The sequence below is a fragment of the Saccopteryx bilineata genome, chromosome 1 (assembly GCF_036850765.1).
Source record: "Saccopteryx bilineata isolate mSacBil1 chromosome 1, mSacBil1_pri_phased_curated, whole genome shotgun sequence".
NCBI lineage: Eukaryota > Metazoa > Chordata > Mammalia > Chiroptera > Emballonuridae > Saccopteryx > Saccopteryx bilineata.
This window is the reverse complement of record NC_089490.1, coordinates 206,813,710-206,826,709: the sequence shown is the minus strand read 5'-3', so window position 1 is coordinate 206,826,709 and position 13,000 is coordinate 206,813,710. Positions and strand designations below refer to the sequence as shown.

Here is a 13,000-nt window from a genome sequence, read left to right as displayed (position 1 = left end):
TGTGGCCGGACATTGTAGCTGAGGGACAAGACCACTCTGACACAATGTTAGGAGCATTGAATTAACAATATTGATTTTATAATATTTTTATTTTTAATATTCCCAGGGGTTTTGATTGCCTGTGAAATTATTGTCTTAAAAAATTAGAAGAAGTAGGTTGTAATTAAAACTAAAAAAATTCTCCTATTCTCTGGGGAGAAGAAATGATATATACTCTAGATCAGTGGCCCTCAACCTTTTTTGGGCCATGGACTGGTTTAATGTCAGAAAATATTTTCATGGACCGGCCTTTATGGTGGGACAGATAAATGCACAAAATAAAATTATGCGACCGGTGTAAAAACTGTGGTATTTTTAAATATAATTGTCGAACTTATGAGACAAGCATCAAGAGTGAGTCCTAGATGGATGTAACAGAGGGAATCTGGTCATTTTTAAAAAATAAAACATCGTTCAGACTTAAATATAAATAAAATGGAAATAACGTAAGTTATTTATTCTTTCTCTGCGGACCGGTACCAAATGGCCCACGGACTGGTACCGGTCCGTGGCCCAGGGATTGTAGACCACTTGTCTAGATATTGAGTCCAGTAGGAATACTATGTGAATGATTATAAACCTTTATTTATACTTTAAGGGACAAAGAATAAATTTGCTCTAGTAAGATCTTGAAATATAACCCAAATTATCGGTTGGGCAATAAAATTCAGATTCTTTTTTGGCACTTTACGTTTTCAAGTTTTTGACGTGGATTGAATGTAGTCCATCATTTTATAATTGTAGTTAATTTAATTCTTGATTAAATGGACACTCAACGTGTGGTTTTTAAGAAACGAGCAGCAATATCTTCTGACCTCACAGAGGGTGAGCACGGCGGAGCTGGGTGCACTCGACACCTTTAGAGCCTCTCGGGACGCCGTTTGCTGTCCGCACAATCTATCAGGTTTACTGGTGACTATGTTCTTGGCTGACGAATGCCTGGCCATCACCTGGCTTTTATGTTAAACTTCTGTCTCCTGCTTCATTTCAAACCGTGTATGTGCGTGTGTATTTATTTTGTTGGGAAAAATTATTATTTTAAAATACTTTGAGACCAACAGATTAAAATATTTGAGTACATATGTAGATTACCTTCAACTGGGCTTGGTGTTATAAGTGAAGTTCTTTCGGTGATGACAGATGTATCAAAACCATAAACCCTCTTGTACATCGGGACCCAGAAACCTGCTCTTTCCCTGGAACCTCTGGGGAGGGTGCACGGACTGAGGCTATAAGTGCGTGTGGACGAGCACTTGTGACCTACGACAGGAGATCACTGTCCAGATGCTACGTGAGGTTAGGCTGGAGAGACGTGGACAGGACGCATGGGCTTTTATCCGCTCATCTCAGTCACGTCACGAGCAGTGCGTTTGAGCATAACGGTGGGGTTTCCTGTTGCTTAGTAATAAGACATCACGCGGAGGGTGGGTTGTAAATTCTCGTGAGTTCGGCACTCCCGTTGATCTTATCTGAGCGCTAAGCGCTGAGTCTAACAGCTGCGGCATGTGCGAGACTCAGACCAGCAGGTCTAGACGGGTGGTGGGCACCACACAGGCATAGCCGGTTGGCATTTGCCCAGCCTCCCGCGAAGGCCCCTCTGAGAAGGTTGGTGCTTTGGGTACTAGACTGTCCCGTCACCCATCAACAGGGGTGCCACGCCCCAGTCACTCAGTGTGCTTTTCGATGACCTCTATCAACTGTCTTCCCGGTTACAGATGGAAACTTCCAAGAATGTCAGCAAACTGAAAACTGATCGAGGCTTCCCTAAGGAATTGTGAAGGCCATATGGTAATGGAGCCTGGCCCCCTGCTGCTCCCCCATCCTACAGAGGAACTTGGGGGGAGCCTGCTTCATTCAGTAGTTGTGTTTTCTTTCTTCCTTTTTTTTTAGATTTTATATATTGATTTTACAGAAAGAGAAAGAGTGGTGGGGGAGGAGCAGGAAGCATTAGCTCATAATAGTTGCTTCTCGTACATGCCTTGACCAGGCAAGCCCGGGGTTTTGAACCAGCGACCTCAGCATTCCAGGCCGGTGCCTTATCCACTGCGCCACCACAGATTAGGCCTTTGTGTGTTTTCTGAGTGTTTACTACACACATAGTTCCTTCCAGGAACATTCGGAGCGCACAGTGGCTGAATTTTTTTGTTCATGTTGTGTTTCACAGTCCGGTAAACGTGAGGGAGCCTGGTGTCTACGGCCCACGGACAGCTCTGCACTCCCTGCCCTCTGCCCTCCGTCCCTCCAGTGTCCGTGCTGACCTTCATCGAGTGCCCCCTTCGTGCGACAAGTGGGGGGTGCAGTGGTCTTCAGACAGCTTCCCGAGTGGTGAGCTCTGTTGTCACAGAGCCCCCTGTGGACCCTGACCTCCGAGGCGGAGTCTGCAGGGGCTGGCAGAGGACTAAGACGGAACTGGTTGGCTGATGCTCGTGAGCACGGCCGTAGCGCCGCGGTTCATTTCGATTAGTTTGTGCACAGAATAAATAGTAAAACTCACCCATACTGACCTCGGTTAGGAAAGTTATCCTGCACAGGGACATAGGGAGCCTGGTGTAGATCTATAAATTATGTAGCAGCTTTCTGATCGATCATTTATGTAACACATCCAACTGGTGAAAATCATTGCATGTTTAACTTCCAGCCAAAAAAGAAAAAAATAAAATAAAATTACAGTGAGTGTGCCAAGCCCAGGGAAGCACGTGTCGCTCAGAATGTCCCGGGTTTGTTTCCACAGGTCAGTGATTCCCAGAGTCGGGAGGACATGTCCTTGGTGTGATGTGATTGGATGTGGAGGCCTCTGCACACAATAGGGGTCATGACATGTTAGTTTAATCAGATGAACACATCTCCCCACAATCATTGGTCTTGAATTACGGCTCCTACAAAGGAGTAGGGTTATATTCTAACAGATTTCTAAATTCAGCCAAAGTAACGCGCATCTTACACGTTAGCAATGATGTGCTGTGTGCATTCAGGTGGGGTAACTACATGTCTCGCATACGTTGTTAGTTCAGACTAAGAGACATTCTCCCTCCCGTCTTCCACCTGTGACAGGTGTTCTCCAACAACCCTACGACTCAGAGAAGAGAAAGAGAGAAATGAATCCGTGATTTTGAGTGACACTTTTTTTTCTAGTTTGCCACTTTATAGATGTCTGGTAAAAAAAATTTTTTTCCAGTAAATTTTTTTTTTTTGAGACAGAGAGAGAGAGGGACAGATAGGGACAGACAGACAGTAAGGAAGAGAGATAAGAAGCATCAATTCTTTGTTGTGGCACTTTGGTTGTTCATTGATTGCTTTTTCATATGTGCTTTGACGGGGGGCTACAGCAGAACGAGTGACCCCTGGCTCAAGCCAGTAACTTAAGCTCAAGCCAGTGACCATGGGGTCATGTCTATGATCCCACACTCAAGCCAATGACCCCGCGCTCAAGCCAGAGACCTTGGGGTTTTGAACCTGGGGCTTCTGTGTCCCAGTCCGATGCTCTATCCACTGTGCCACCGCCCGGTCAAGCCTCTCCAGTCTTTTTAAGAGGCTGTACTACTTGCCTTTCACACAGATGACTTGGAGCAGTTGAGGGGGTATCGCCGACAGCTTGTGCTGGTGCCTTGTAGCCACTTGTCCCCACAGTCCTGCTAGGACCAGCCTGCCCCATGTCCCCGGAGGTAAGAACCGGTGTCCAGCTGCGGCCGCCGGAGTGTGGCAGGGCGGGGTGCAGGGGCAGGGCTCCCACAACAGCACAGTTGTCACGTCCTCATGGCCCCTTCATCTCTCTGTCCCCCCGCCTGGACACCCCAGAACATCAGTGCTGAACAGGGCCGCTCAGAACCAGGACCCGGACCTGGGACCCGGGACCTGGGATCAGGATGCGAGTACTTCTCTTTTTTTCTTGATAACACACTAAAATAGATGGTCGGTTTCAGCTGCATTCGGATGTTAACAAGCCCTGTTTCACAGAGGCAAAACCCCCCAGACCTGGGATGGACCAGGCAGTGGTCTCATCTCACCCCACATTTTATGGAAGGGAAGTGAAGCCTGGGCTCTACAAGGTCGCAGAGGTCCATGCGGGTGAGTGGGCAGTAGACCCAGACCTGGGCTGAGGAACTTCTAGCCAGGAGGCTTTCACTTCATGTCAGAAAAAGGGCTGAAACCGAGTTAGTTATTTCTTCTTGGAGGTGCTCACTTTCTGATGATTCTGGCTGTTTCTTAACCGCGGGTGACATTTAACACGGCGGTGGCCGGTTTTCAGATCTGCTGTCCTGGAGACTTGAGGGTCTACTTTGGGGAGATACAGCCGGGAAGCTGGCCTTCACCCTCAGTCCTTCCTGGCTTTTGACTTCTGTTTAGACAAGGTCTCTGAAATCAATCAATATGTTAAAAAAAAAAGTGGGGAGGATAAAGGTGAGGGGTGGGGGGTGGAGGAAGATATTGCAAATATGTTACGTCAGGGGGCTTTCAATTTCCCTTTCTGAGTCAGGCACCGAGTCTAAGGATCCTGCTCTGCAAGTGGTCAAACATGCAAATATTTGCTTTCTGAGTAATTTGCCATAATGACTTTGAAGCATTTCTGAGCACAGTGGTGACATTGTTCTGCCGTGGCAGAAAGCAGCCCTTGTCCGATGTCCACAGAGGTCCCTGCGGTCACAGGCACATTGTACGGCAAGGGTGTGGCACAGTCCTCCTTGCCCTGTCTTCTGGTGGACGGAATGTCGGGGGACCAGTGGTCCCCTCACTGAGGGGGGTCGTGACAGGCCTGGCTGGCGGCCACCCTTAGTTAACCAGTAAGAGATGGACCTGGCCGTGTTTTGACTGCTGTGGACCCCGTCCCCGGGGTCTGGTGAGGCCAGAAGCATCGGGCTGTGAAGCTGTTCACTGGAGGTTGCCTCACGTCCGTGTTGCATCCGAGTTAGTGATTGAAATCTGCCCGTCAGAAAGTGGAACATTCCAGCAGTCCCAGGAGCCCCTGCATGTGCACCTGTGTTTTCTTTGCCCATCCTTGTTCAGGCATTAAACTGTGACCAGGGGCATAGGTGCCCCCTGGGGCTGCGGTGGTGACAGCGACATGCACTCTTACTCAGGAAGAGAGAGCTTCTCTCTGGGAAGGAGCCCGGGTCCTCTGGATGGAGAGGAGAAGGGAGGGGAGGAAGGCTGACTCGAGTCACTTAGCACATGTGTCCTGAGACTTGTCACTGTCCTTTCTGAGTTCTACTCTGTCTCCTTCACAAACATTTTGTTTTTCTTTCTTTAACAAAGCACTACACATTTTTTTCTAGGAGGTTTCACTCAAAACATTAATTTTTTTTCCAAAGGCTAGAAAGGATGGTAATTGCTGAATTGGAAATAAAACTAAGAGGGGACTCACTCAGAGAGGTTGATGATAATTTTCGAATCTATTCCAGTTCGTGTGTAAGACGGAGACGCTCCGGTCAGGGTGGTCCAGTTCAATGTGGACGTTGTGGATCTGTGCTCCTCCTGTCTGTGGCTGCTCTGCTTTTGTTCACGCAGCACAGACTTCATACTGTAGTCTGTGTTTTATATCCGAGGAAGTCTGTGGGGCAGACAGTTGCGTTGGGGACCACGAGCTGGTCGTCGCCCCAGCCTTATTCCCAGAGGGGCATGGAATTTTGGGCTAGCATGGCGCAGCTTAAGGCTTTCCTAGGAAAGAGGACTCAAGGATGAGCTTGGAAGAGACGGTAAACGTGGATGGACAGAGGAAGGTGGGAGCCCGGCGGGGAAGTGGGGGCGCATTCCCGAGACAGACGAGACCAAAAGCAGTCCCACTGTGGCCACAGGCACCCTGTCTACCCAGCACCGAGGGCCACTGTTCAATGTCCCTCCTCTGTGCGTAAGGACAGAGGGTCGGATCCCAGCTCCAGAAAAGGGGCGGGGGAGGCTGGAGAAGATTCTCAGGATTTGCTTTTGGCTTTTAAGCAACGTGATCCTATAGGTGAGACTGTTGACTTTTCAGTTCTCATGTGTTGAAAATAGTTAACTGGTCCCAGAAATAGGGGGGAAAGTGCTCTTCTTTCAACAACACGCAAAATCTGGGAGCAGATTCTGAATAAAATGTATCATGTAGTTACACGTAGTGAAGAAGCAGCAAGCGTCCAGCTTGGGAGGCAGAACCTCCCGGACGATTGGAATGTTCGAAAGATGTGCTCTCAGAAGGGTCAGCAAGCACGTCAGTAAACGGCGCCCGGTCAAGCCCAGGGCCCTGGATGAGAAACCCCCGCAGGCCTGATGGGCTAGCATTTAGTTCATGTGAAGATAATTCAGGCGGCTGGGGAGGCGTGGCTCCCAGATCTCAGCCGCCGGTCTCATCTTGCTGCTGACACTGACGCTCCATCTCATCGGTACTCCCTCCCCCCAAGATTGAACATTGAAAATGTTTAGGTTAGGTTTCTCTTTATCGCGGAGGGAGAAACTATGCCCCCTCGTCATTGTTATGGATGTTTAAAGAATGGTTGTAAGAGGTGCCTCCACCTGTCGCAGAGAGGGAGACGCAGTGTCACTGAGCCCTGCAGGTGCTGCTCCGATGTCCGGTGGGGGATAGGGGTTGGGTCGGGAGCACACCCCCTGGGCCCCGGGGGCACCAGCTAGAGTTACGCAGAACAGCAGCCTGGTGAAAACCAGCCTGGCGCTCCTACGAAAACCTACATCCAAAGGCCACTCTCGAATCTGAGCCTGGTGGGCTCTGCACCGCGGGGGCGGGGGGATAGACTACTTTAGGAATGCTGATTTTAATTTTAAAAAAAGTAACAACAGCATTTTTTCATGTAAAAACAAAGTGACAAATTAGAAAGGAGAGGTCTGTGGTTAATTCTAAGTATCCTCCACGATGTGTTTCCCCCAAACCACAGCCTTCAGTTCAGCACCTCCTCAAACACTGAGTATTGAACCTACATCAGGTGGATGGATGATATAGAAGTCTCGGTCGGGACCCACTGCTGAGCAAGCAGCTGAACATGTATTTGGAGGAAAAGATATGTATACACAAAACAAAGGACAAATGTGGGGGGATGGGAGTGACATCAAAATAATCATATGCATCAAGTTTTACAAGAAACCCTAACTAGGGGGTCCAGTTTAATCCGTCCCAGTCCACAGCACAGTCTCGACTCGATCGCTGTTGTCTCAGAAGCGGACTGTTTGCCGTGCTGCTCTCTGGGAAACAGTGTCTTTAAATGCCTGAGGTGTGGTTACCAAGGTAGCATGGACGGTGTCGAAGGCCATTCCTGCTTCTTGTATGTACCACTGGGGAACACATGTCCATCATACTAACCCCGGAAGTGAGTGCTGTAGAATCAAGACGTGTGCTCTCCTGGGGTGCCGTTGCGGATCCCGGGAGCTGTGACTAGCTTGTGAAACTACCTGCTCTGCCTGTGCGGCAAGGTCGTCTGCCTGCCGCCGGGTGTTTGCCATGAGTGGACGGAGAGGCGTGGAGGGCAGGACGCAGGCACTCCCTGAGTGGCCCCGGCATGCTCCGTGGGGACAGCCTAGCCCGCAGAGCTAAAGTTAGTGTGTCTGGCAGGCCGCTCACATGGTGAAAAACAAAACAACACCCTCCCTCCCCAGCATTGACATGCATAGCTGGCCGGGTAGGTGTAAAAATAGCCGGGCAGCCCCTGGGCTGCGAGTGGTCACTGAATGCGGCCTGCAGTTGCTGGGGCTCTGAGTCCTCCTGACACCAGCCTGCTGGCCAGATGGGTAGACCCGGGGAGGGGCATGCAGGGGCACTGAGCCGGGGAGCTAGGGGCCGCCTGGAGGCACTGTCCCCCCGGCAGCCCCAGACAGAACACGGGGGACAAGCAGGCACCCACTGACCTGGAGCCAGGAGCTGAGATGGGTAATGCCGCTCTCTGCCCCTCTTGCCACTCGGGCAAGGGCGTGAGGGCACAGGGGCCCCTTCAGGAGGCAGACAGGACCCCCGACTACTACGGCTGTGACAGCGAGGATGCCCCCGAGCTGGGCATGCGGGTAAGCTGAGCCCCAGACAAGGAGGGAGGCCGAGACCCTGGTCCTAGTGGACTGCACAGGTCAGATCCCCAATGCTTCCTGGAAGGAAGTCAGCTGAGGGAGGTGATGTGATCAGGCCACCTGACCGCTGCTGAGTCAGTGGGCCGCTGGGCTGTGCAGCTGGCTGGCCCCTCCTGACTCCTGAGCCGGCTGTAGCCGTGATGTGACGTTTGGGGACAAACAGGGATGGTATCTGTCTGATCTGGAATTTTCTCTGAGACTGAGCATACCTTTTCCTGTGGACTGACCCCGCGGCGCAGTCACAGGCAGGGTCTTGGCCAGTTGAGGGGTCACGCTTTGTCCCTGCTTCTCTTTCCAAGCTGTGCTGATTGGCGGTCCAGCCTCAGCCTGTGACAGCCTCTGATACTCGACCAGCTCCAGTGAGAAGGGCCTGACCTGCTGCTCTGACCAGGATGATCGTCTTGCACGCAGAGGCCTCCCCGCGGAGCCATCAGATATTTAAGTTGACCATCCAATGTAATGATTCGAAGTCACGGTGTGTGTTCCTCAACGTGGTTACCAAGGACGCCTGTGGAGGGGCAGTGCAGAAAGCTTTGCACCCCTGAACGTAATTCTAGGGGGGTGTGCGGACGGAGGCAGTGAGAAAGAGGGACTCGTCTGTAACTGTTAGTGACTCTGCGTGCTCGTTCTGTTGTGATTTATACATGTGTTTCCCAAGAAGTAACTCCCTTGTTTAAAAGGTAGCATCTATGTGTCTATTTTATTAATTTAGAATTTAACCCATTCTTTTTTTTTTTTTTTCTTTTCATTTTTCTGAAGCTGGAAATAGGGAGAGACAGTCAGACAGACTCCCGCATGCGCCCGACCGGGATCCACCCGGCACGCCCACCAGGGGCGAAGCTCTGCCCACCAGGGGGCGATGCTCTGCCCATCCTGGGCGTCGCCATGTTGCGACCAGAGCCACTCCAGCGCTTGGGGCAGAGGCCACAGAGCCATCCCCAGCGCCCGGGCCATCTTTGCTCCTATGGAGCCTTGGCTGCGGGAGGGGACGAGAGAGACAGAGAGGAAAGCGCGGCGGAGGGGTGGAGAAGCAAATGGGCGCTTCTCCTGTGTGCCCTGGCCGGGAATCGAACCCGGGTCCTCCGCACGCTAGGCCGACGCTCTACCGCTGAGCCAACCGGCCAGGGCCATTAACCCATTCTTTAAAATGAAGTTAGTAATTCCTTCAAGATGTTTGACTTACGCAAGTGAATTCCATTTTTTCACCTTTTAAAAATCACTAGGAAAAAGGAAATGTATTGGAGAAAAAAGTTGCTTTAAAAACAAAACATAAAAGTGTATTTTTTAAAACATAGAACAGAAGTGGTGAGGTGCTGGTGCATTGACAGGTTTTTTAGGTGAAGGAAAGCCCATGTCACCATGACGTGGAGGTTGGAGGGGTCGGTAGGGAAATGCATACAACCTCTCTGAGTTCAGAAAATGCTCGAAAACTTTTAAAAGAAGACATAATCGACAGCCACATTATGCCCTTATTAAAATCATTCTGTCCCTATCAACATAGATGTTGGCCCTGAACAAAAGGTTTATTTAAATATATATATGTTACAGTCTGACTTCTCTGAGTTAGAGTATGTACTTATATAACCTGCTGACCGTTGACTGGACTCTTCCTCGAGTATTTCCCATGGGAGCCCACGGTGACCACGTGACTTGGAGGGTTCAGGAGAGGTGGCCATGTACCTGCTTCTACCTCTGACTTGGCATTCTGCTCAGAATTTCTTTGCGTCAGGGCAAAAGAAAAAAGTTGTTTTTCTTAGCACCAAGGATACAGCAGGGACTTTAGCAAAATGCATGTTCTCCCAGACGTAAGAGTGGTGGCATTTTTCGCTTCTCAGCGGGCACCGCCAGCCTGAAGCTGCTCCCCCCGCCACACGTCTGGATTTTTATTAATTTAGAATTTGTTTTATTAATTTAGAATTTATACACATTCCCTGTTCAGCCCCTCCCGTTGTCGTGCCTGTCACAGTCAATGACACAGTTCTTGAGACCTCAGAATTTATATTTTTATCATACTCTTTTTATTATTTTTTTGAGGGGAAAAACAGAAACAAGTCATTGGCACTTACTTTCTTCTGGAAACAAACTTAGAAATGTTTTTAAGAGTTTATTGCATCGTGAGGCCACACATTTCAGATCAATAAAGTTTCTAGTCTTGTTCATAATCAGAAAGGAACTTGTGGAAAAATATAAATGTAACGTACTGGGAGGCTTTATGTAAGTTTTTTTTTTTTTTTTTTAAGATTTTATTTATTGAATTTTTTTGAGAGAGAGAGAAAGAAAGAAAGGGGGGAGGAGTGTGAAGTTTCAACTCTCATAGTAGCTGCTTCTTGTATGTGCCTTGAACCTGGCAAGCCTGGGGTTTTGAACCGGTGACCTCAGCATTCCAGGCTGATGCTTTGTCCACTGCACCACCACAGGTCAGGCAGGCTTTACGTGAGATCGTACTTTCTTCCTTTCTGTAAGTGTTGCTTAGAATTTTGAATGTTTTGACCTGTACGTATAGATAAGTCTAGCAAGGAGGACTAAATTGGTTGTCAGGAATTGTGTTGGGAGTCAGCACGCAAGAACCATTCTCCTTCAACACCAGGGGTCCCCAAACTTTTTACACAGGGGGCCAGTTCACTGTCCCTCAGACCATTGGAGGGCCGGACTATAAAAAAAACTATGAACAAATCCCTATGCACACTACACATATCTTATTTTAAAGTAAAAAAAACAAAACAGGAACAAATACAATATATAAAATAAAGAACAAGTAAATTTAAATCAACAAACTGACCAGTATTCCAATGGGAACTATGGGCCTACTTTTGGCTAATGAGTTGGTCCTCTCACTGACCACCAATGAAAGACGTGCCCTTTCTGGAAATGCGGCGGGGGCCGGATAAATGGCCTCAGGGGGCCGCATGCGGCCCGCGGGCCTTAGTTTGGGGGCCCCTGTTCAACACCATGGTAGGGTCTGTATCTGAAATTCCATGTAAATTTTTTAAAATAAGAATCATACAGAAAATCAGACTAGAAGTATTTCCAGATATGTTTCATACCTAAACACAGATACTGTACAAAAATAGATAATGAAACTAAGTATTATTTGGTAGCATGATAATTTTCTAAGCTTTTAAAACAAACAGCTTACTGAACTAATAGCATAAAAGAGAAACGGCTAATAAGCCGCACCATTTTAAAACTCTATAATTGGACAACTAATATGTCATTTTTATAAAGTATCTAAAAATTAATCTTTAGATTCCTGAGCAGAGTCCAGCCAGAGAGCGGACGTGATGGGCTCCGCGGCCGTCTGGTTCTCGGTGTGGCCACTCATTGCCTCTGTGTCGGGAGACCACCACGGTGTCTGGGTTGTTCTGTCATTAAATGGTCAGTTGCTAAATTTTTCTGTCACTAAGTATTTTGCAGCTACTATTTTTCTTTTTAGTGAAGATATCAATTAAAATGGTGTTACCGTCCCGTTTAATTATTAGAGAGATAAAAACGTGATAACATCCCCTTAGGAGACTGCGCTGTGACTGCGGCTGGATGTTCCTGGGTATACTCAGAGTCCCCAAACTTTTTACACAGGGGGCCAGTTCCCTGTCCCTCAGACCGTTGGAGGGCCGGACTATAAAAAAAACTATGAACAAATCCCTATGCACACTGCACATATCTTATTTTAAAGTAAAGAAACAAAACGGGAACAAATACAATATTTAAAATAAAGAACAAGTAAATTTAAATCAACAAACTGACCAGTATTTCAATGGGAACTATGGGCCTGCTTTTGGCTAATGAGATGGTCAATGTGCGGTTTCATATTTGTCACTGCTAGCCGTAACAAGTGATATGACGTGCTTCTGGAGCTGTGACGCGTGCGTCCTGCGTCACCAGAAGTAGTACTGTACGGGAGCGATGCCGCGCTTTGCATACAGGTGCATCCTGTGCTCTTCTCACTGACCACCAATGAAAGAGGTACCCCTTCCGGAAGTGCGGTGGGGCTGGATAAATGCCCTCAGGGGGCCACATGCGGCCCACGAGCCGTAATTTGGGGACCCCTGCATAGATCCTTCTAATTATCTGGAAAGTAATTTGGAAACCCAGTTCTGCTCTGGTCACGATTTCTGATTTCCATTTGGCTAGTGCAGCGGGGGCCCCAGCAGCAGGGCCCCCACATGGAGGAGGGGCATAGGCCAACCCGGGTGGGTGCCCTCCACCGGGGTGAGTATCCAGCTCTCCCCTCCCCTCACTGAACTTCAGATGCCTGAGCAGCCCACACCGCAGAGACGTTCCCAAGTGCCCCAGGCTGGGAAAGTACCCGCCTCTCCATGGGGAGGGGAGGCCCCCGAGACCAGGGCGGTTTTCTGAGGCGTCCGGAAGGGACTTTGGAACGTGCTGATGTCACAGCCCTCCTGACAGCCCCCCAAAGGGGAGCCTGTGGGGCAGGAGAGAGGCAAAGAGCAAACCCCAGCTGCTTCCAGCTCTTATTCAGAATACGTCTCAGTCGTGTTCTAAGCTTCTTTGCTCACAGGAGGGGTGGCCCGTCTTAGACACCTTTCCATTCTCCCTGTTCCCACGACCGGTGTGTATACTGCACACTCGCTGGGAGGAAGACTGCTCTCTGAGGGGTCCTGCAGACCTTGCCCTGGTCCCAGGGTCGCTGTGTGTGGGACCTGCCTCCGCACAGTCGTGCGGGGTCCAGGTGTGACCCAGGGAGACGGCCCCTGGGCCAAGTGTCCCCAGAACAGGTGCTGGGGACGCACGTGTGTCCGGTTCACGTTCTGGCCTCACTTGTAGGTTTGCAGGTCGGTCTAAAAGCACTGTGTTTTTCTTGCACGGGAGTCGTCTATTTTTCCTGTGATTTCTTTGCCAGGTCAGGTTACTCTGCGTCGTCCCGAGAGCGGAACTGTGAACGTGCTTCTCCATCACAGACGTGACC

At 49.4% G+C, this 13,000-nt stretch overlaps 1 protein-coding gene across 47 annotated transcripts in view; it reads left to right on the top strand.

Moving 5' to 3' along the window:
• ANK2 (ankyrin 2) overlaps positions 1-13,000 on the top strand; it is a 380,522-nt gene that overhangs the window by 210,868 nt on the left and 156,654 nt on the right. For 7 of the 47 annotated variants that reach the window (XM_066234158.1, XM_066234178.1, XM_066234140.1 and 4 more), the window contains exon 1: positions 7,671-8,013. The exons of 20 other annotated variants lie outside the window; for them this stretch is intronic. In XM_066234158.1, the coding sequence (XP_066090255.1) occupies positions 7,879-8,013 (135 nt within the window). In that variant the 5' untranslated portion in view covers positions 7,671-7,878. Of the gene's footprint in view, positions 1-7,670; positions 8,014-13,000 lie in introns of those variants that run through there. 20 more of the 47 variants (XM_066234206.1, XM_066234013.1, XM_066234050.1 and 17 more) reach the window with 5 other exon arrangements.